General features: G+C 39.9%; 1 protein-coding gene across 2 annotated transcripts in view; it reads right to left on the bottom strand.

Annotated features, from left to right (window-relative positions):
* SPARCL1 (SPARC like 1) overlaps nucleotides 1–23,066 on the bottom strand; it is a 52,764-nt gene that overhangs the window by 15,516 nt on the left and 14,182 nt on the right. Inside the window, exons 2-3 of one of the 2 annotated variants that reach the window (XM_061191746.1) lie at nucleotides 5,190–5,253; nucleotides 248–424 (exon numbers count right to left, since the gene is read on the bottom strand). In XM_061191746.1, the coding sequence (XP_061047729.1) occupies nucleotides 248–424; nucleotides 5,190–5,243 (231 nt within the window). In that variant the 5' untranslated portion in view covers nucleotides 5,244–5,253. The remainder of the gene's footprint in view (nucleotides 1–247; nucleotides 425–5,189; nucleotides 5,254–23,066) is intronic. The other variant, XM_061191747.1, reaches the window with a different exon arrangement.

The following is a 23,066-nucleotide window of genomic DNA, read 5'->3' as shown; positions in this document are numbered from 1 at the left end:
CACATTCGATAGCTACAAGTTTAACCTGAACTTGAATTTTGTGAAATAAAACAATTATGTAGCACTTCAGCCCAAGAAGTAAAACTCATTAATCCTCACAATTCTGTTAGAGATTGGAGGCAGTTGATGTGATCATCATCTTAAAAAAATTAAACTTAGAGTGAATAAGGTAGTCTCTTCGACCACACTTTAGAATTGAGACCTTGGGCAACAAAAGTCTGTACTAGTATAACCATGTTACTTTTACCTTATGAGTGGGATGGTCTTCTATGGATACTTCAGTTTCCTTTTCATTTTCTGCATCTTCAGCCCTTACAATGGGGATTGCAGTGTGCTCAGATGTTACCAACATTTCAGCCTGTTGGAAGGAACTCAAGGAATCAGCAGTTGGGTTGGAATGATCAGATAGGAACCTTGCTTGTGTCTGAAAAAATTAAAAACTGGTTTGTTATTCATGCCTAAATGTTAATGTTTAAAATTTCTAGCTACTTTTTTCTTGACATCATTGTTAGTAGTAATATATTTCATTTATAACATCAGTTAAAAGATATTCTCTAGAATTTTTAAAGATACAAGCAAATAGTCAGAATATAATCTTAAGTGAAAACAAAATCCCAATCATGATTAAGAAAAAGTTATATATGCAGAGAATGGGGGAAGATAGGGCCAAAATGATTTCAATAATAGCAACCTTTGATTTTTGGAATTATTTTCTGTGTTTTTCAAACTTTTACAAAGCATTTATACTTTATAATTTTGAAAAATGTTGTTTAGCATAAAGTTGAAATCAAATTAACCATAGGCTATAGCACTGTGCATTTTCTTAAATTAACTTTTAAGTACTCACTGATAATTAGCAGAAAAAGTTATAAACCCTTTATTCAATATTTGTGTACTTTCCTAACTCTATCAGCCGTATATTCATCAGGAAATCATGTAGTAAAAAAATAATTTAATCTTGAACTAATTGAAAAACTGTATGAAACAGGACACGAAGTCTAGAAGGGCTGAACAGCTATGGAGTATTATTTCCTTTATAGGAATAGCTCTATTTCTAGCAAGACTGGAGGCATAGATGAAGAGCTGGGCAGTGATACATGATGGAGAAGTTGAACAACTGGACGTAGAGATAAGAGACCTTCCTTCAAGTCTTGACTCTGCTATTTACTATGTATGGTGGTCTGACAAATTGTTCGTCTGTACTCTCTCATCTCTCAAGGTGAAGTGAGCAGAAATATCAAGATAAGGCTATGTATACAAGACATTTTGTGAATTTTAAGGGGTAACCCAAGTGAAAAATTACTGTAGCTAGTAGTAATATCACACAGTGGTAATAATATGAGCTGTCTGATATCTTAGGCAGGTATTCATCACAGACCTTTATTAGAGAGATACTGTGAACACTCATGTCAGACAGGTCCAGGTATAAGTATAAAACTCAGATTTTATTTGAATTGACTTGTCTTTACTCCATTACCAGGTCCTGTAGTGCTGATTATATAATGTAAAGAAAGTCATGGAGTACAGGATTTTATTGATTGATTTATTGATTGATTTAATTTTAAAGTGAAATATAAATTACTTTTTTAAAGTTTTTATTTCATATTGGAGTATAGTTGATTAACAATGTTGTGTTAGTTTCAGGTGTACAGCAAAGTGATTCAGTTATACATATACATGTATCTATTCTTTTTCAAATTCTTTTCCTACTTAGGTTGTTACATAATATTGAGCAGAGTTTCCTGTGCTATACAGTAGGTCCTTGTTGGTTATCTATTTTATTCTATTCTATTCTATTATTTTATTTATTTAGTTAGTTAGTTTTTGGCCACACCCCACAGCATGTGGGATCTTATTTCCCTGACCAGGGATCAAACCCACGCCTTCTGCATTGGAAGGCAGAGTCTTAACCACTGGACTGCTGGGGAAGTCCTGTATTGTTTTATTAATTTTTATTGGAGTATAGTTGCTTTACAACGTTGTGTTAGTTTCTGCTGTGCAGCAAAGTGAATCAGTTATACGTATACATATATCCACTCTTTTTAAGATTTCCTTCCCATTTAGGTCACCACAGAGCACTGAGTAGAGTTCCCTGTGCTATACAGTAGGTTCTCATTAGTTACCTACTTTATACATAGTAGTGTATATATGTCAGTCCCAATCTCCCAATTCATCCCTCCACCCCCAGGATTTTTTTTAGATGTGGTTTCTTCTCTTGCTTCTTATTACCTTTTCAACTAAAAGGAATAATCATATTTGAAAAAATTTCCAGAGAAGCCATTTTTAAGAGGAGCATGGAGAAAGAACGGTGGCCAGTTTGGCAAGTCGCTGGCAAGGGCCTGATGGAGGACAATAGTGGAGGAGACTTTAGGCTTATTAATGGAGAACTGCTCCCCGTCTCTGCACCCTTCCTCCTCCACTCCCTCTCAGCAAGCTGGAAGAAATGCAACAGCTTATCTTTCAGAAACACAGCAGCTTATCTTTCAGAAATTTTCAGAAAGTGAAATTCTGTTTCATCATTCTCTCCACATGTATATTTGTAACAACATACCCTCTGGAAATCTGTGTGGATTCTCCGAACCATACAGAACCCACTTATTTCTGGAGAATTCAGGCAGGCAGGGAAAATGATACAAGATTTTTAACAGGTATATCCTTTGAGAAGATACTTAGTTTTTTAACACGGGACTGAGTCTGTATGAAAAAAAATTTTCCTAAGAGGGAAACATCTGGAACATGTCTATATGCAGGCGTGTCATTCAAACATTTGGTCCAAAGACCCTTTTGATGCTTGTTTACATAGTGGCAACAGCTGCAAGGGCAAACCGCATTTTCAGGAGAAAACAATGGTTCTGTGGGAACTTCTCTCTGTGCTGAACATATTAATTATCCCACTTCTGTAATTTCAGAGGAAAATTTATAATTACAGCTGGAGTAGCCCCTCACTACTTAAGCCTGATTCTTAGCAGTGCTCATAAATTCTTTTTTCTAAGAACTACTTGGTCTGGGTGGCATGGTGTCTATCCTTGCTGACACATCTGTTAACCAGAAGCTATCCAAAAAGCAAGGACAGGGACTTCCCTGGTGGTCCAGTGGTAAAGAATTTGCCTTACAATGCAGAGGACGCGTGTTCGATCCCTGCTCAGGGAACTAAGATCCCACATGCCGCGGGGCAACTAAGCCCACGCGCAGCAACTACTGAGCTCACACGCCTCAACTAGAGCCCTGTGCCACAAACTACAGAGCCCATGCGCTCTGGAACCGGCACGCCACAACTGCAGAGCCCACGCCACAACTAAAGAGAGGACTGCGTACCACAACGAAGAGCCCACGTGCCGCAACTAAGACCTGATGCAGCCAAAAATAAATTAAACAAATAAATAAATAAATCTTTGGGAAAAAAAAGAATGGAGTATGCCAGTGGGGAAGAGCAGAACTTTTCACTAACCAATGAACAATTTTGTCTCACACGCCTCAACTAGAGCCCATGTGCCGCAAACTACAGAGCCCACGTGTCCTGTAGCTTGCTCACCACAACTAGAGAAGAGAAAACCTGCACGCCACGACTAGAGAGAAGCCCGTGCACCACAAAGAAAGATCCTGCGTGCTGCAACTGAGACCCGACGCAGTCAAAAATAAATAAAATATATAAATAAATAATAAATAAATCTTTAAACCACAACAACAACAAAAGCAAGGACAGAATCTTAGACATAGTAGAGAGGGAAGGAGAGAAGGGACAAGAGATAAATTGCTTTGTCTATTTTAAGGAGGTTGATTCATCCATTTGGTGAAAAGGAAAAAATGGCACAAATCCTTTAGTCTCATGAAGGATGATATGGATCCTTTGGGAGATATCCAAATGATCCTCCAAGCTACGGTCCCATTAAATAAACAAAGACAACTTTCAGGTATTTTGAGTCTGCTGACATAGTCTCAGATTATCTGATTTGTGTGTGGCTGATTTATTGCAGTGTGAATGGTGGGGCTAGTATATCTGGCTGTGAAGAAAAGAAAGTTCTAGCACTGTCTGCTTTCAGCATGTTTGCTTGGACGTACCCCCAAGTGTGAGTTAGGAGCTGATTTATGGTTACCATATCATTTCCTGTCCCTAACCTATTGGGTCCTGCTTTCATTATAGACTCAGAATTTCTCAGCCAGTATGTATTGATCTTGAAGAAAATGCTGCTGGCGAGTGTGGGTATTTGCTCCAAGATTTCTCATACTAATTTCTTAGATTTCTCATATTAGCCTGGTGAGCTTCCATAGGAGAATTTATTTCTTCCTGTTCTCTTTGGTATTTGGGCATATTCCCTGGCTAATAGACTGCTAGTCAACACTTTCAGCTGCGTACTTGTATCTTGTAGAACCTGTTAACTCTTAAAGATATATTTTTTTTGTTGACCTTTATTTTTGTTGTGTCTCGCGGCTTGCGGCATTTTAGTTCCCCAACCAGGGATCGAACCCAGTCCCCCTTCAGTGGAAGCATGGATTCCTAACCACTGGACCACCAGGGAATTCCCAAGAAATATATTTTTTTAAAGTACCTTATTTCATTTTTACTAGTCATTCATTCCTTGCTTGGGAAAAAAATAATTTGATTAAAATAAAAATGAACTTATCTACAAAACAGAAATAGAGTTACAGATGCAGAAAACAAACTTATGGTTACCAGGGGGGTAAGGTGGGGAAGGGATAAATTGGGAGATTGGGACTGACATATACACACTACTATATATAAAATAGATAACTAATAAGGACCTAAGTATAGCACAGGGAACTCTACTCAGTACTCTGTAATGGCCTACATGGGAAAAGAATCTAAAAAAGAGTGGACATGTGTATATGTATAACTGATTCACTTTGCTGTACACCTGAAACTAGCACAACATTGTAAGTCAACTATACTCCAATAAACATAAAAAAATTAAAAAAGAGAACTTCAAACCATTCTATAAGAACATTTTATTTATTTATTTATTTATTTGTTTGTTTTGGGAGGGTGGTCCCTGATTTGTTTATTTCTTAACAATTTAGGGCTATATAAAATCAAAACCACCTCACAAGTGATATGATTAACATGCTACTAAGTAAACAGCGCAAGCTGAAGAACATTTTCTTTGAAATGGAGGATTTCTAAATTGAATGTCAGGAAGGAGAGATGTAACAATAGAAGAAAGGATATTTACCGGGATTGCAACTGCAGTTCCCAAAATGAATAGGAAACAAATCACAGACTTCATTTTTCTAGACCTGTAAACCAAGAAGATAATTAGCAGTAGTGGGTAAAAGTTTCCTTGTAAAAGATTAAAAGATACTCTGCTTAGCAAATATTGAGCTTGATACTGTCCTTTGTATGTAAAGGCAATTGTTGTCTTTGTGGACTAACATGTCTGAAAAGACCGATTAATGACAGTTTTTACCCAATCATGTCCCTCTGAGAATGACTCTTTGATTTTTTGGCCCAGCTGTGTTTGGCAGAACCTGTCTTTGTTTTGTTTTTTTTAATTAATTAATTTATTTTCTTTTATTTTTGGCTGCGTTGGGTCTTCGTTGCTGTGCGCGAGCTTTCTCTAGTTGCAGCAAGCGGGAGCTACTCTTCATTGCCGTGCACGGGCTTCTCATTGTCGTAGCTTCTCTTGTTGGGGAGCACGGGCTCTAGGCGCCCAGGCTTCAGTAGTTGTGGCACGCAGGCTCAGTAGTTGTGGCGCACGGGCTTAGCTTCTCCGCGGCACGTGGGATCTTCCCGGACCAGGGATCGAACCCGTGTCCCCTGCGTTGGCAGGCAGATTTTTAACCACTGCGCCACCAGGGAAGCCCACCTAGCTTTGTTGATGACTATGCTTCCTTGGATAAAGGCTTTATGGAGATCTTGGGTCTGAAGATTTGTGAGTGTTCACAGTGAATGTAAAAGTCACAAAGTGAGGTAATATAGAGGGTCAGGTTTGGATTAAACAAACTGCTTCTTTGGTGTTGGAGAAACTCATACATTCAATAGAGATTTTGAGAAATGAGACATCGCACTGCCCTACAGGGGCCATCCATGTTCACTAATTTAGAGGTCGCACATTGGGAATCTGTGAGCTGGTGGTGACTTGCAGATGGGTTGGGTTTGGCAGGAACTGTGTGTTTTAAACTAGCATTCTAAAATCTGGAGCTTTCATGTGAAAATTCAGATTCGTAGTTTCTCTTGAACCATTGGGCCTCTTAGCACCAATATGTCTTTATGGCAACCGCTGACTGGATATGAGTTGAGACTATCATCTATAAGTGATGCTGGCAGTTGTACCTGGTCTGTCTCATTTTTGTTATTTGCCATGCATTTGAGTTTAATTAGTTCCAAATGAACTTATTTAGTTTAGAGATGAAACAAGTGAGGCTCAGAGAGGCTAAGTAAATTGGCCTCCACATGAACTCTTAAAATAGTGGGCTGTCTACATTTTCTTGCAGAGTATCCCTAAGCCTGGTAGTCTGAACTCTGAATGGGATTAGGGGTACACTTTTTATTCTTTAATAGAGATTCTCTGGATCTCCCAGAACTAGAATATGACTTATTAAATGATTTTTTAGAATCATAGCTTTCTATATAAATACATCCATAGAGCTTTAAATATTACTTTGATGTTTATAAAGAAAGTGAGCAATTTCTTCTGCTAGTTACTCAATATTTTTAAATAAATGCTTAAGCGGGTATTTAAAAATATCTTAATATTTAACATTATTCAACTAATTTAATACTGTAACAGCTATCACTTCACACACACACAACACATGCACGCACACATGCGCACAGTACTCTTCTTCTCCTCCTTCCCCTCCCCCCTTCCTAAGATAATTGTATCACAATTCTTATTTAAATCACTATTTAACATTATGACAAGGTAAATATTCGTCACAGCTGAGCCAAGTAGCAGTTTCTTGTGTTGAATAATACTTACATTTCTTTTCTTGAACAATATTTTGTTTTTGTCTGGACCTAGAAATTGCCTCCCTTTTCAAAGTACTTTCCCATGTACCCATCACTTATTCTTCCCACATTTTCCAAGGTAGGTGAGGCTATTAAAATAAATCATAATCTAGAATTTAACATTCATTCACTCTTTTCACCAGTATTTATTAGGTTTATGGAACTCTAGTCATTTATATTTTAGATCAGCATATTATTACTAGTCTACTGTTTTGGAAAACTGTTCAAATAGTATAGTTTCAGGCAGGGTCTCTTCATCTTGGCACTATTAACATCTTGGGCTGGATAATTTTCAGTTGTGAGGGCCGTCCTGTGCATCGTAGGATGTTTAGCAGCATCCCTAACTTCTCCCCATTGCATGTCAGTAGCAAGTCCCTCAGTCCCCACCGGTTATGACAACCAAAAATGTCTTTAGACATTGCCAAGTGACCCTGGAGGGCAAATTCACCTGATTTAGAACTACTGTCTTAGTAGAAGGAACATGGTGCTTTGGGATTAGAAACACATATATTTGAACTTGAACCCACACTTGCCATCTATGTAATCTTTGGGAAATTACTTAACCCTCTGAACCTCAGATTCCCCATCTGAAAATGGGGATAACATCTGTGATGGTTAATTTTATGCGACAACTTGACTGGCCTGTGGGATGCCCAGGTATCTGGTTAAACATTATTTCTAGATGTGTCTGTGAAGGTGTTTCCAGAAGAGATTAGCATCTGAATCAGTAGACTGCATAAAGCTGATTGCCCTTCCAGTGTGGGTGGGCTTCATCAGATCTGTTGAGGGCCAACAAGAAGTTGGAATAAGGGAGAATTTGCTCCCTCAGCCTCACTGTTTGAGCGGGAACATTGGTCTTCTCCTGCCCTTGGTCTGGAACACATACCATCAGAGTTCCTGGTGCTCTGGCCTTCAGACTAGAACTGCAGAGTTACGTGAGATCACCACGTTTACTGGGTCTCCAGCTTGCAGAAGCCAAATCATGGAACTTTATCAGTGTATATAGTTGAATGAGCCAATTTCTTATAATCAGTCTCTATATATAAACATAAACATAAACACATATCTATTCCCTGCCACCCTGGAGAACCCTAATACAACATCTAATTCAGTTTTGTGAAGATTAGAAGAAATAGTATTTGTAAAAATGCCTGATACCTAGGAGATGCTCAATACATCTTTCTTCTTTCTTTTTTCATTTTCCATAAAAGTCAAATTGCGATTCTTAGATAAACAACTTAGAGCCTCAGAAAATAATAGAATTTAATTTTTTGCTGTGAGGTCAGGATAATTTTCCAGTGGACATTTAGAGTCTCTTTTGCCCACACATTTACCAAAGCTCCCTTTAACTCGAGGAGTCTTTCCTACATTCATCACAAATAACAATGGAATTAGGCTAAGGCACCGTTACCACATTTCTTATAAATGGTAGCAACATAAAGAGGAAGCAAAAATCAGCAAAAGCATTGCAGGTTTTAAAACTGATTTCCTTCTGATTTTAGTTTTTATAGCACCATGTATAGCTAATTAAATCTGAGAAAATATTTCCCTTTGATTTGATCACAGGATCTCACAAATTCCCTTCACTTTCTTAAATCTAATGCAGCTGAATGAGTCAAAAAGAAACATGTGCCCAGTTGGCCAGAGCTTGCAACACTCATCTACTCTTTTATTCATTTATTGAGCACTTACTAGACACTGCCTAAGCACAGGGCCACATGGTTCCTGTCTGAAGAGTTACAAAGGAGGAAGTCAAGTAAATCAGTGATTTAGTATCATGTGATGAGTGTGTACACAATACAGTGGAAATACAGATAAGAAGCATTTACAGTTAGGTAGTTAATATTGCTAACATTTACTGAGTCCTAAGGGCTTAAGTTATAGGCACTGTTCTGAGGGTTTTGCGCATAGTAACTCTTTGAATCTTCCCAACAATTCTACAAGGTAGCACTTTATTTTCATCATTTTATTAGTAAGGAAACTAAGGTTAAGTAACGTGTTCAAGGTTACTCAGTTAAGTGGCAGAACCGACATTAGAGACCTAGCTGTTTGGTTTTATGTCCGTGTTCTTAATCAGTACTCTATACTGCCCCTGTATAGAAAAGACTTTCAGAGGAGGGAGTTCTTGACCTGAGATTTGAAAAACCACTCAGTACTAGTTAGCTGTGTGAAAGATGGAAGGGCAATCTAGAGGGTGGAAGCAGCATGGGGGAAGGTCCAGAGTCAAAAGACAGCATATGTTTGAGTTGCTAGGGTGTTAGTGGGTGAAGCAGAGGGAGATAAGGCTCAAAACAAGGCAAGTCTCTGTGCATTAAACTAGGAATTTTAAGTTCCAGTTGAAAAGCTATGGGACTTCAATGACTGTAAGTGGGGGAATGATATAATCAGATTTGAGTGTTAGAAAGGGTCCTTGGGACAGCAATGTGGGGGACAGATGAGTAGAAAGACTTACGAGGAGGAAATTGCAATATCAAGATGACAGGTGGTCAGAGCCTTAAATTTTGCCTCTGGTCTTGAGAATGGGAAAGAGAGGGATAGATCCAGCTTGTACTGGCTCATGAGAGCCAGTTGTTAAATTTCCAGGAATTTTGTGTGCTGGCTATTAAACAAAGCCATCATTGAAAATTAAAGTATATACACTTACAATTTAGTTATATTAAAAACAAAAGAAATAAATACTCAAAACTCATCATTTTATACTTATTTTACTACTTTTACTGCTACTACTCTCTTGAGGTTATTTATGCCTATTGTATCTGTAGGTGGAAATACTATATAATGTGTGGTAATGCACTTCTCTTCCCAATTCTATTCAGTGATGTCACATTAGTAGCTTGAAATCAACCATGGTGGGAGGATTACACCATGGAGATCATCAAATGCTACTAATCCCCCATCCCCTGCAAAAGCTGGTAGATAAACATTTGCCAGTATACCACTGGATAGTTATGAGAAATATTTAAAGCTGGAACAGATAAGACTTAATGTCAAATTGTATACTGTGGGAAGAAGCAAAGGAAGAGTCTTGGGCTATCACATTTCTAATTTGGGCAACTGGGTAAACGGTGGTGGTAATACAAAGATAAGGGATTATAAGAGTTTTAGAAGAAAGATGATGATTCGTTTTGGACTTGTTGGATTTGAGTAGAGATATACCTAAATGAATGGGTCTGGAGGTAAGCATAGAGTTTGGGGCTAAAGGTATAGTTTGAGTGTTTTTCGCATGAAAAGCTATACAGTGAGTAGAACAGAGGGCAGGAGCCAGAACCCTGGTGAGTGAAGACCATTAGGTGCCATTAGAGGATGGGAAGAACTAAACATACAAAGGATGAGAGAAAAGAGAGTCACGTAAGAAAAAGAAAACATTAAATGTTACAGAGAGGTCAAAGTAAACAAGTCTAGGGATTCTCCGCTGCATTTGGAAATGCAGAGGTTATTGGAGAGTTGAGGGAGTGTAGTTTTGGTGCAACAGTGTTGGTAGAGGCCAGTCTCCAGTGACTGGGGAGTAGATAGACAGTAATGGAGTGAAGACAGTGAGTGTAGACCACTCTTAAGATGGTTGGCTATGAAAGGAAAGAGAGTAAGATGGAGATGGTAGCTAAAGGGGAAATGCAGTCACAGGAAACTTTTACTTGTATTCAGATGTGGTCGTCCAAGTCTTTTCTATGCTGAGGGGGAAACATAAGTAATGAATGAGAAGATAGACGGGAAGAGAGGAGATGTGGTAAACATGATGGCCTCCAGTGAACTGCACCTCCTGGGTTTCATACCCTGTGACTTTGCCCTTGGCCTTGTGACTAGTTCTGGCCAAAGGGACATTAGCAAGTAGGATGCCAACAGAGACTTAGGAAGCACTTGCAAAGTGGGATTTGTCCTCCTGTGGAAGCCATCTGCCATGCTATAAAAATGCTTGGACTAGAGGCTAGTCCAGACCACTGAATGATAAGCAGCCACATGAAGAGAACCCTGGAGGATGAGAAACCACAAGGGATGGTTCAGCCCCAGTTAAGCTCCCAGTTGGTTGGAGCCTCATGAGTGACTCCAGACAAAGTCAACAGAAGAATGACCCAGTTGAGCTCAGTACAGATTGCAGAATCATGTGCAAATAGGGGGACTGGTTTTAAGCCATTTAATTTGGGGCTGGATTGTTATGCAGTAATAGATGACTGAAATGGGGGAAAACAGAGAAGTTGCCTGAGTCATTGGGGAGGCAATATTGCACAGTGATTAAAGACGTAGGCTCTGAAATGGGACTTCCTGGGCTCTAATACTTAATTTGCATAATCTTGGGTAAATTATTCAGCTTTTAGGAGCCTCAGTTCTTTATCTGTAAAATGATGATGGAGATTAAGTGAGACAATAGACTCTCAGTAAGCCCTTGATAAATATTTGCCGGTCTCATATAAGCACAGGTGGAAGGTTTAACTTTGAAGAGAAGGAGAGACTCTTTGTTCTTCCAGACAAAAGGGAGGAAAGCTTAACTGTAAGGATACGTAGAGGTGAGGCCCCGAGAAATATCAGTCGTTAAGTTGGACTGAGTTACACCTTCCTCACATTTATATAGCATTTCACAGTGTATAAAAGATTTTCTTGTATACTGTTTCATTTTATCCAATAAGAAAAGGAGGGTAGATAACACTTAACTATAAAGAAACAGAAGCTTGAAGAATATAAATTATTTGGCTAGATGTGCAAGACTTGAGAGGTGAGCACGGATTAGATTGCTGTGCTGTGGACTCAGAATCCAGGGTTCTCACATGGTTGCGCAGAAGAGGCTGCACACTAGACATCAGAAGTCTGGCTTTGGGCCCTGGTACTGCCAAGTCCTAAATGCTACTTTGAGAAAATTACTTAATTTCTCCAAACTTCATCTATAGAATGGGAATAACAATTCCAATGTCAAAGGGAGCCATTGAAGTGGGGAAGCTCTTTGCAAACTCTGAAATAACATACACGTGTAAGTGATTATTATTTCCATTGCTCTGCCTGGTGGCTGTCATCAGTATTATCATTAAAGCCATTTATGTCTTATATTTAGTGTGGTATAAGGGAAATGAATCTTTAGTGTTCTTTACATTTTCTCCTCCCTCTTTTCACGTCTTCTTCCCCTTGGTGACATCAAGCTACCCAGGAGTCCCAGTTACAAAATATTTTCACATTTAGTTCACTCAATGAAACAAACTCACATGTCCTATATTCCACATATTTACATTCTAGTTTTCTACATGCATCGAATCCATGGGTAGAAGATAAGAAAATTTCTAAGTTAATGCCTTTCTAGTCCTGGTAAGAGGTATCTTCACATTGGCCTTAACCTAAAGGAACTATAGAAGGCTGAGATGCTTGGCATAGCTGTGGAGAAGACATATTAAGGCAGGATAAGTATAGGGTTTGTCATATGAGCTTAGGTGGCCAGTTGTGCAGGATTTTTGGGAGTCAACCATAAACTTTTGCTGCATGGTCCCTGATTATTTACTGTGTCCCAGGTTGGAACTATTTTTTAGGGGTCTCATGTTTATTTCCATCCTGAAATCAAGAACATAATTTAAAGACAGTATATGGTTACGTCATTTAGAATGATCCAAGTGGGGGGGACCTTCAAGATGCTGGAAGTAAGACGTGGAGATCACCTTCCTCCCAACAAATACATCAGAAATACATCTACATGTGGAACAACTCCTACAGAACGCCTACTGAATGCTGGCAGAAGACCTCAGACTTCCCAAAAGGCAAGAAACTCCCCACGTACCTGGGTAGGGCAAAAGAAAAAAGAAAAAACAGACACAAAAGAATAGGGACGGGACCTGCACCAGTGTGAGGGAGCTGTGAAGGAGGAAAAGTTTCCACACACTAGGAAGCCCCTTCAATGGTGAAGACGGGGGCTGGGCAAGGGAGAATATTCGGAGCCATGGAGGAGAGCAGAGCCACAGGGGTGCAGAGGGCAAAACGGAGAGATTCCCGCACAGAGGATCGGTGCCGACCAGCACTCACCAGCCCAAGAGGCTTCTGTTCACCCGCTGGGGCAGCTGGGGGCTGGGAGCTGAGGCTCGGGCTTCGGAGGGCGGATCCCAGGGAGAGGACTGGGGTTGGCTGCATGAACACAGCCTGAAGGGGGCTAGTGCGCCACAGCTAGCCAGGAGGGAGTCCAGGCAAAAGTCTGGACATGCCTAAGAGGCAAGAGACCATTGTTTCAGGGTGCACAAGGAGAAGGGATTCCTTCCCTGTGTGCCCACAGAGGCAGAGCACAGCCTAAACGAGCTCCAGAGATGGGCACGAGCCGCGGCTATCAGCACGGACCCCAGAGATGGGCATGAGACGCTAAGGCTGCTGCTGCCACCACCAAGAAGCCTGTGTGTGAGCAGAGGTCACTATCCACACCTCCCCTCCTGGGAGTCTGTGCAGCCCGCCACTGCCAGGGTCCCGTGATCCAAGGACAACTTCCCCGGGAGAACACATGGCACCCCTCAGGCTGGTGCAACGTCACACCGGCCTCTGCCACCTCAGGCTCGCCCCGCATTCTGTACCCCTCCCTCACCCCGGCCTGAGTGAGCCAGAGCCCCCTAATCAGCTGCTCCTTTAACCACATCGTGTCTGGGCAGGAACAGAAGCCTGAGGGCAACCTACACGCACAGGCGGGGCCAAAACGAAAGCTGAACCCCAGGAACTGTGCAAACAAAGAAGAGAAAGGGAAATCTCTCCCAGCAGCCTCAGGGGCAGTGGATTAAATCTCCACCATCAACTTGGTGTACCCTGTATCTGTGGAATACCTGAATAGACAACGAATCATCCCAAAATTGAGGCGATGGAATTTGGGAACAACTGTAGACTTGGCGTTTGCTGTCTGTGACTGACTTGTTTCTGATTTTTATGTTTATCTTAGTATAGATTTTAGCGCTTGTTATCATTGACAGATTTGTTTATTGGTTTGGTTGCTCTCTTCTTTTTTTTTATTACTTTTTAATTTTTTTATTTTAATAATTTTCTTTTTTCTTTTTAGTTACTATTCTTCTTTCTTTTTTCCTCCCTTTCTCTGAGCCGTGTGGCTGACACGGTCTTGGTGCTCCGGCCTGGTGTCAGGCCTCAGCCTCTGAGGTGGGAGAGCCAAGTTCAGAACATTGGATGACCAGAGACCTCCAGGCCCCAAGTAATATCAATCGGCAAGAGCTCTCCCAGAGATCTCTGTCTCAACACTAAGACCCAGCTCCACCCAACGGCCAGCAATCTCCAGTGCTGAATGTCCCATGCCAAACAACTAGCAAGACAGGAACACAACCACACTCATTAGCAGAGAGGCTGCCTAAAATCATACTAAGTTCACAGACACCTCAAAACACACCACCAGACGTGTACCTGCCCACCAGAAAGACAAGATCCAGCCCCACCCACCAGAAAATAGGCACCAGTCCCCTCCACCAGTAAGACTACACAAGCCACTGAACCAACCTTACCCACTGGGGGAAGACACCAAAAACAATGGGAACTACGAACCTGCAGCCTGTGAAAAGGAGACCCCAAACACAGTAAGTTAAGCAAAATGAGAAGACAGAAATATGCAGGAGATGAAGGAGCAAGGTAAAAACCCACCAGACCAAACTAATGAAGAGGAAATAGGCAGTCTACTTGAAAAAGAATTCAGAGTAATGATAGTAAATATGATCCAAAATCTTGGAAATAGAATAGAGAAAATGGAAGGAAACTTTAACAAGGACCTAGAAGAACTAAAGAGCAAACAAACAATGAAGAACAACACAATAAATGAAATTAAAAATTCTCTAGAAGGAATCAATAGCAGAGTAACTGAGGCAGAAGAACGGATAACTGACTTGGAAGATAAAATAGTGGAAATAACTACCGCAGAGCCAAATAAAGAAAAAAGAATGAAAAGAATTGAGAATAGTCTCAGAGACCTCTGGGACAACATTAAACGCACCAACCTTCGAATTATAGGGGTATCAGAAGAAGAAGAGAAAAAAAAGGGGGCTTCCCTGGTGGCACAGTGGTTGAGAGTCTGCCTGCCAATGCAGGGGACGCGGGTTCGAGCCCTGGTCTGGGAAGATCCCACATGCCGCGGAGCAGCTGGGCCCATGAGCCACAACTACTGAGCCTGCACGTCTGGAGCCTGTGCTCCACAACAAGAGAGGCCGCGACAGTGAGAGGCCCGCACACCGTGATGAAGAGTGGCCCCCGCTTGCCGCAACTAGAGAAAGCCCTCGCACAGAAACGAAGACCCAAAACAGCCATAAATAAATAAATTAAAAAAAAAAAAACGATCTGAGAAAATATTTGAAGAGATTATAGTCGAAAACTTCCCTAACATGGGAAAGGAAATAGTCAATCAAGTCCAGGAAGCGCAGAGAGTCCCATACAGGATAAATCCAAGGAGAAACACATCAAGACCCATAAAAATCAAACTGTTAAAAATTAAATACAAAGAAAAAATATTAAAAGCAGCAAGGGAAAAACAACAAATAACATACAAGGGAATCCCCATAAGGTTAACAGCTGATCTTTCAGCAGAAACTCTGCAAGCCAGAAGGGAGTGGCAGGACATATCTAAAGTGATGAAAGGGAAAAACCTGCAACCAAGATTACTCTAGCCGGCAAGGATCTCATTCAGATTCGATGGAGAAATTAAAACCTTTACAGACTATCAAAAGCTAAGAGAATTCAGTGCCACCAAACCAGCTTTACAACAAATGCTAAAGGAACTTGTCTTGGCAAGAAACACAAGAGAAGGAAAACACCTACAAAATCAAACCCAAAACAATTAAGAAAGTGGTCATAGGAACATACATATTGACAATTACCTTAAATGTAAATGGGTTAAATGCTCCAACCAAAAGACATAGACTGGCTGAATGGATAAAATACAAGACCCATATATATACTGTCTACAAGAGACCCACTTCAGACCTAGGGACACATACAGACTGAAGGTGAGGAGATAGAAAAAGCTATTCCATTCAAATGGAAATCACAAGAAAGCTGGAGTAGTAATTCTCATATCAGACAAAATAGACTTTAAAATAAAGACTATTACAACAGACAAAGAAGAACACTACATAATGATCAAAAGATCAATCCAAGAAGATGATATAACAATTGTAAATATTTATGCACCCAACATAGGAGCACCTCAATACATAAGGCAAATGCTAACAGCCATAAAAGGGGAAATCAACAGTAACACAATCATAGTAGGGGACTTTAACACCCCACTTTCACCAAAGGACAGATCATCCAAAATGAAAATAAATAAGGAAACACAAGCTTTAAATGACACATTAAACAAGATGGACTTAATTGATATTTATAGGACATTCCATCTAAGAACAACAGGATACACTTTTTTCTCAAGTGCTCATGGAACATTCTCCAGGATAGATCCTATCTTGGGTCACAAATCAAGCCATGGTAAATTTAAGAAAATTGAAATCATATCAGGTATCTTTTCCAACCACAGCACTATGAGACTAGATATAAATTACAGGAAAAAAACTGTAAAAAATACAAACACATGGAGGCTAAACAATATGCTACAAATAACCAAGAGATCACTGAAGAAATCAAAGAGGAAATCCAAAAAAACCTAGAAACAAATGACAATGATAACATGACCACCCAAAACTTATGGGATGCAGCAAAAGCAGTTCTAAGAGGGAAGTTTATAGCAATAAAATCCTACCTCAAGAAACAAGAAAAATCTCAAATAAACAACCTAACCTTACATCTAAAGCAATTAGAGAAAGAAGAACAAAAAACACCAAAGGTAGCAGAAGGAAAGAAATCATAAAGATCAGATCAGAAATAAATGAAAAAGAAATGAAGGAAATGATAGGAAAATCAATAAAACTAAAAGCTGGTTCTTTGAGAAGATAAAAAAAATTGATAAACCATTAGCCAGACTCATCAAGAGAAAAAGGGAGAAGACTCAAATCAAAAGAATTAGAAATGAAAAAGGAGGAGTAACAACTGACACTGCTGAAATACAAAGGATCATGAGAGATTACTACAAGCAACTATATGCCAATAAAATGGACAACCTGGAAGAAATGGACAAATTCTTAGAAAAGCACAACCTTCCGAGACTGAACCAGGAAGAAATAGAAAATATAAATAGACCAACCACAAGCACTGAAATTGAAACTGTGATTAAAAATCTTCCAACAGGGCTTCCCTGGTGGCGCAGTGGTTGAGAATCTGCCTGCCAATGCAGGGGACACGGGTTCGAGCCCTGGTCTGGGAAGATCCCACATGCCGCGGAGCAACTGGGCCCGTGAGCCACAATTACTGAGCCTGCGCGTCTGGAGCCTGTGCTCCGCAGCAAGAGAGGCTGCGATAGTGGGAGGCCCACGCACTGCGATGAAGAGTGGCCCCCGCTTGCCACAACTAGAGAAAGCCCTCGCACAGAAACGAAGACCCAACACAGCCATAAATAAATAAATTAATTAATTTAAAAAAAAATCTTCCAACAAACAAAAGCCCAGGACCAGATTGCTTCACGGGCAAATTGTATCAAACATTTAGAGAAGAGCTAACACCTATCCTTCTCAAACTCTTCCAAAATATAGCAGAGGGAGGAACACTCCCAAACTCATTCTACGAGGCCACCATCATCCTGAAACCAAAACCAGAGAAAGATGTCACAAAAAAAGAAAACTACAGGCCAATATCACTGATGAATATAGATGCAAAAATCCTCAACAAAATACTAGCAAACAGAATCCAACAGCACATTAAAAGGATCATACACCATGATCAAGTGGGGTTTATCCCAGGAATGCAAGGATTCTTCAATATACACAAATCAATCAATGTGATACACCATATTAACAAACTGAAGGATAAAAGCCATGATAATCTCAATAGATGCAGAAAAAGCTTTCGACAAAATTCAACACCATTTATGATAAAAACTCTCCAGAAAGTAGGCATAGAGGGAACTTACCTCAACATAATAAAGGCCATATATGACAAACCCACAGCCAACACCGTTCTCTATGGTGAAAAACTGAAACCATTTCCTCTAAAATCAGGAACAAGACAAGGATGCCCATGCTCACCACTATTATTCAACGTAGTTTGAGAAGTTTTAGCCACAGCAATCAGAGAAGAAAAAGAAATAAAAGGAATCCAAAGCGGAAAAGAAGAAGTAAAGTTGTCACTGTTTTAAAATAACATGATACTATACACAGAGAATCCTAAAGATGCTACCAGAAAACTATTAGAGCTAATCAATGAATCTGGAAAAGTAGCAGGATACAAAATTAATGCACAGAAATCTCTTGTATTCCTATACACTAATGATGAAAAATCTGAAAGAGAAATTAAGGAAACACTCCCATTTACCATTGCAACAAAAAGAATCAAATACCTAGGAATAAACCTAACTAAAGAGACAGAAGACCTATATGCAGAAAACTAAAAGACACTGATGAAAGAAGTTAAAGATGATACAAACAGGTGGAGAGATATACCATACTCTTGGATTGAAAGAAACAACATTGTGAAAATGACTATACTACCCAAAGCAATCTACAGATTCAGTGCAGTCCCTATCAAACTACCAATGGCATTTTTCACAGAACTAGAACAAAAAGTTTCACAATTTGTATGGAAACACAAAAGACCCCGAATAGCCAAAGCAATCTTGAGAAAGAAAAACAGAGCTGGAGGAATCAGGCTCCCTGACTTCAGACTATACTACAAAGCTACGATAATCAAGACAGTATGGTAGTGGCACAAAAACAGAAATATAGATCAATGGAACAGGATAGAAAGCCCAGAGATAAACCCACGCACATATGGTCACCTTATTTTTGCTAAAGGAGGCAAGAGTATACAATGGAGAAAAGACAGCCTCTTCAATAAGTGGTGCTGGGAAAACTGGACAGCTACATGTAGAAGAATGAAAGTAGAACACTTCCTAACACCATACACAAAAATAAACTCAAAATGGACTAAAGACCTAAATGTAAGGCCAGACACTATAAAACTCTAGAGGAAAACATAGGAAGAACACTCTTTGAAATAAATCACGGCAAGATCCTTTTTGACCCACCTCCTAGAGAAGTGGAAATAAAAAGAAAAATAAACAGATGAGACCTAATGAAACTTAAAAGCTTTTGCACAGCAAAGGAAACCATAAACAAGATGAAAAGACAACCCTCAGAATGGGAGAAAATATTTGCAAACGAAGCAACGGACAAAGGTTTAATCTCCAAAATATAGAAGCAGCTCATGCAGCTCAACATCAAAAGAACAAACAACCCAATCCAAAAATGGCTAGAAGACCTAAATAGACATTTCCTGAAAGAAGATATACAGATTGCCAACAAACACATGAAAGGATGCTCAACATCACTAATCATTAGAGAAATGCAAATCAAAAGTACAATGAGGTATCACCTCACATCAGTCAGAATGGCCACCATCATAAAATCTACAAACAATAAAAGCTGGAGAGGGTGTGGAGAAAAGGGAACCCTCTTGCACTGTTGGTAGGAATGTAAATTGATACAGCCACTATGGAGAACAGTATGGAGGTTCCTTAAATAACTAAAAATAGGACTACCATAACGACCCAGCAATCCCACTACTGGGCATATACCCTGAGAAAACCATAATTCAAAAAGAGTTATGTACCAAAATGTTCATTACAGCACTATTTACAATAACCAGGACATGGAAGCAATCTAGGTGTCCATCGATAGATGAATGGATGAAGAGGATGTGGCACATATATACAATGGAATATTACTCAGCCTTAAAGAGAAATGAAGTTGAGTTATTTGTAGTGAGGTGGATGGACCTCGAGTCTGTCATACAGAGTGAAGTAAGTCAGAAAGAGAAAAACAAATACCATATGCTAACACATATTATGGAATCTTAAAAAAAAAATGTTCGAATAACCTAGGGGCAGGACAGGAATAAAGACGCAGACATAGAGAATGGACTTGAGGACACAGGGAGGCAGAAGGGTAAGCTGGGATGAAGTGAGGTAGTAGCATTGACATATATACAATTCCAAATGTAAAATAGATAGCTAGTGGGAAGCAGCTACATAGCACAGGGAGATCAGCTCCGTGCTTTGTGACCACCTAGAAGGGTGGGATAGGGAGGGTGGGAGGGAGATGCAAGAGGGAGGAGATATGGGGATATATGTATACATATAGCTGATTCACTTTGTTATACAGCAGAAAGTAACACTGTAAAGCAATTATACTCCAATAAAGATGTTAAAACAAGCAAACAAACAAACAAACAGAAATACAGAATGATCCAAGTAGGAAACCACTTCAAGTTTTAATTGTAAAGCAGATGCCTGTGCTGTAGTTTTAAAGATAGGACGTTGTGGAACAATCCAGTATCTATTTAGAATGTAGAAGACCTTGAGTTCTTCTGCTGTGTTCCAATTTGTCCTTCAGACCAGTCACTGGGCATTTTTATCTCACTGAGCTCATTGTATTTGTCACACACTGATCAAAAATAATTTCACAGCCTTTAGCTTCTTATTTTAACAACCGAACAAATGTGCTGATTTGTATAAATAAGACAGAGGGGAGAACTTTCCTGGGAAACAAGAGACTTTTGAAAACAACTGTCAAACTGAAGACTACAGGAGTCTTAATTAGCTGATGCTTGCAAAATACTTCGAAAATGAAACCCATGATGTTCTTGCTAAGTATGATGAATACCATTCATTCTTGGATAAGTAAAACGTCATATATTTTGAGACATTTGAATTTGTGTGCACTCTCTACAAGATGCAGATTGTTATTTTTGCAGAAAGAGCAAATGAAACTCTATATGAAAAATGCAGAAGTGAGACAAATTTTTGAATAGAGTTATTATTCTTGAAGACGTAAATATGCAGTGGTGATGTGAAATTAGATGAATATTATTTTGCCTAAATGTGTGAGCTGATTCAAAGGCAGCAGTACAGCTGAAAGAACACGTTGTATGGAATTGGAAGATCTAAGTCCAGACTTAAACTACTTTTTACCAGCAGAGAGACTTCGGTCAAGTCACTGGTTTCCTCATCTACAAAACAGGAAAAATAATAGTAGCTTTCCTACTTATCTTCTAGGGTTGTTTTGAGACTCAAATGTGATCAGATAGTCATGTGATAATTTTATTAACTGTCAATATGAAATGAAAGATAATATTTCTTTGAAACATTGATAAGGCAAAAAATGGCTTAATAACCCTAATAAGTAATAATCCACAGAGACTTTAATTCATCCTTTTTTTTTCAATTCTAGTAGTGCCTAATAGTTATTAATAACATTTTTTTTAATTTATTTATTTATGGCTGTGTTGGGTCTACGTTTCTGTGCGAGGGCTTTCTCTAGTTGTGGCAAGCAGGGGCCACTCTTCATCGCGGTGCGCGGGCCTCTCACTATCGCGGCCTCTCTTGTTGCGGAGCACAGGCTCCAGATGCGCAGGCTCAGTAATTGTGGCTCACGGGCCCAGCTGCTCCGCGGCATGTGGGATCTTCCCAGACCAGGGCTCGAACCCATGTCCCCTGCATTGGCAGGCAGACTCTCAACCACTGCGCCACCAGGGAAGCCCCTAATTCATCCTTTTACTTACAGTTCTTAAGTTATTTTTTTCTTACCTTTGTCCCATTGTTTCTTTTCATGGGTCTAGAGAGGTTAAAGATGAGAGATGGTGGGGAAATTCAAGGAGAGCCTTTTCCTTCTCTTAGGAACAAAGTGTCTCATTACCAAACTTTTAGGAGAACCTCATCTGGAATTTTAAAAGATGACTGCTAGACTCCATTTTTTAGGTATGGCCTTTCTAGGGAAGCCCAGGATTTAGAATTTCAAATGCCTGCAGTTCTTCTACTGGCTGGCCCATATACCATCAAAACGAATATCCAGATGAAACGTTTGACATGGCAGAAATAGGTCTTCCATTAAGAACTAAACACCCACGAATGTCAATTCTATTCTAACTCAAGCGAATAGTTGTCTTGACACAGTTTCTAACATTTTTCATTTGATATGTATAAACAGTATGGTAAAGTAAAGATGCCTATCAATTCTTTGCTGTTCCTCCCATTGAGAGGTGAAGTTGAATTCTCCTCCCCTTGAATCCGGACTGGCTTAGTCAGTCACTTACCTGACCAAACAACTGAGGCAGAATTGATGTTCTGGGACTTTGGAGGTTAGCTCATAAGAGGCCTTGGACTTTTGACCTTAATCTCTCGGAATACTTGTTTTGGGAGTCCCAAGCCAGTTTGTAAGAGACTGTCACACCACAGAAGACACTCTTCATGGTCCCTGATCCCAGCTATCCACGTGTCCTTGCAAAGGCACAGTGTATGTGAGTGGAGCCACCTTGGATCCTCCAGAGTGGCTCACCTGCCAGCTCAGTACCTCTGAGTGACCTGCCCAAACTCCTAACGCACAAAATCTTGAGAAATTATGTAATAATTGTTGTTTAAAGTCACAATTGGTAAGCAGCAATGAAGAATTGGACTGAACATTAAATATCTTGAGTGAAATATTCATTAGAAGTAGAATAACTTATGTTCATCAAAGTATTATTTTATTGAAAAAGTAGGTTCTTATCATTGGCTGTTTAACATAGTAGCTAATGCAATGGCTTATATTTTTTGAGATTTTACTATGTGCCAGGTACTATGGTAAGTACATCACCCATGCATCACCCATATATTCCCACCTGTCACCTCACCTCCACTTCATAGAGTATCCATCCATCCAATGAGAGCTTGCTGCACATCCCTCTGTGCCACTGTGCCCAGTCATGAGTGAGGAGCATGGAAGCCAAAGGAATTTCCAAAGGGGTGGCCTTGACATTCTCAAAGATCTCTCTCTTTCTAGCTCAGGAGAAATTAGTATAGTCTGCCTATTATATAATGTGTAATTGAGGAATTCCTTTAACTATATTTAGAGGAACCCCACAGGCTTATCTTAGGCAAGACTGTGCGATAGCCTTGTCCCCACACCTCTTCATCATTCCTTTCAGAGTTCCTCATCTTACTGTGTCACCCACCACTCACTAATCTCACTGGGTCTCATTTCACAGCTTCATTCGGGATGGCCCCCTGGAGGCAGTGCTCTGCTCCTCT

Source organism: Eubalaena glacialis, chromosome 5 (assembly GCF_028564815.1).
Source record: "Eubalaena glacialis isolate mEubGla1 chromosome 5, mEubGla1.1.hap2.+ XY, whole genome shotgun sequence".
Classification (NCBI taxonomy): Eukaryota; Metazoa; Chordata; class Mammalia; order Artiodactyla; family Balaenidae; genus Eubalaena; species Eubalaena glacialis.
The sequence above is the reverse complement of the archived record's forward strand: the minus strand, read 5'-3'. Positions and strand labels throughout refer to the sequence as shown.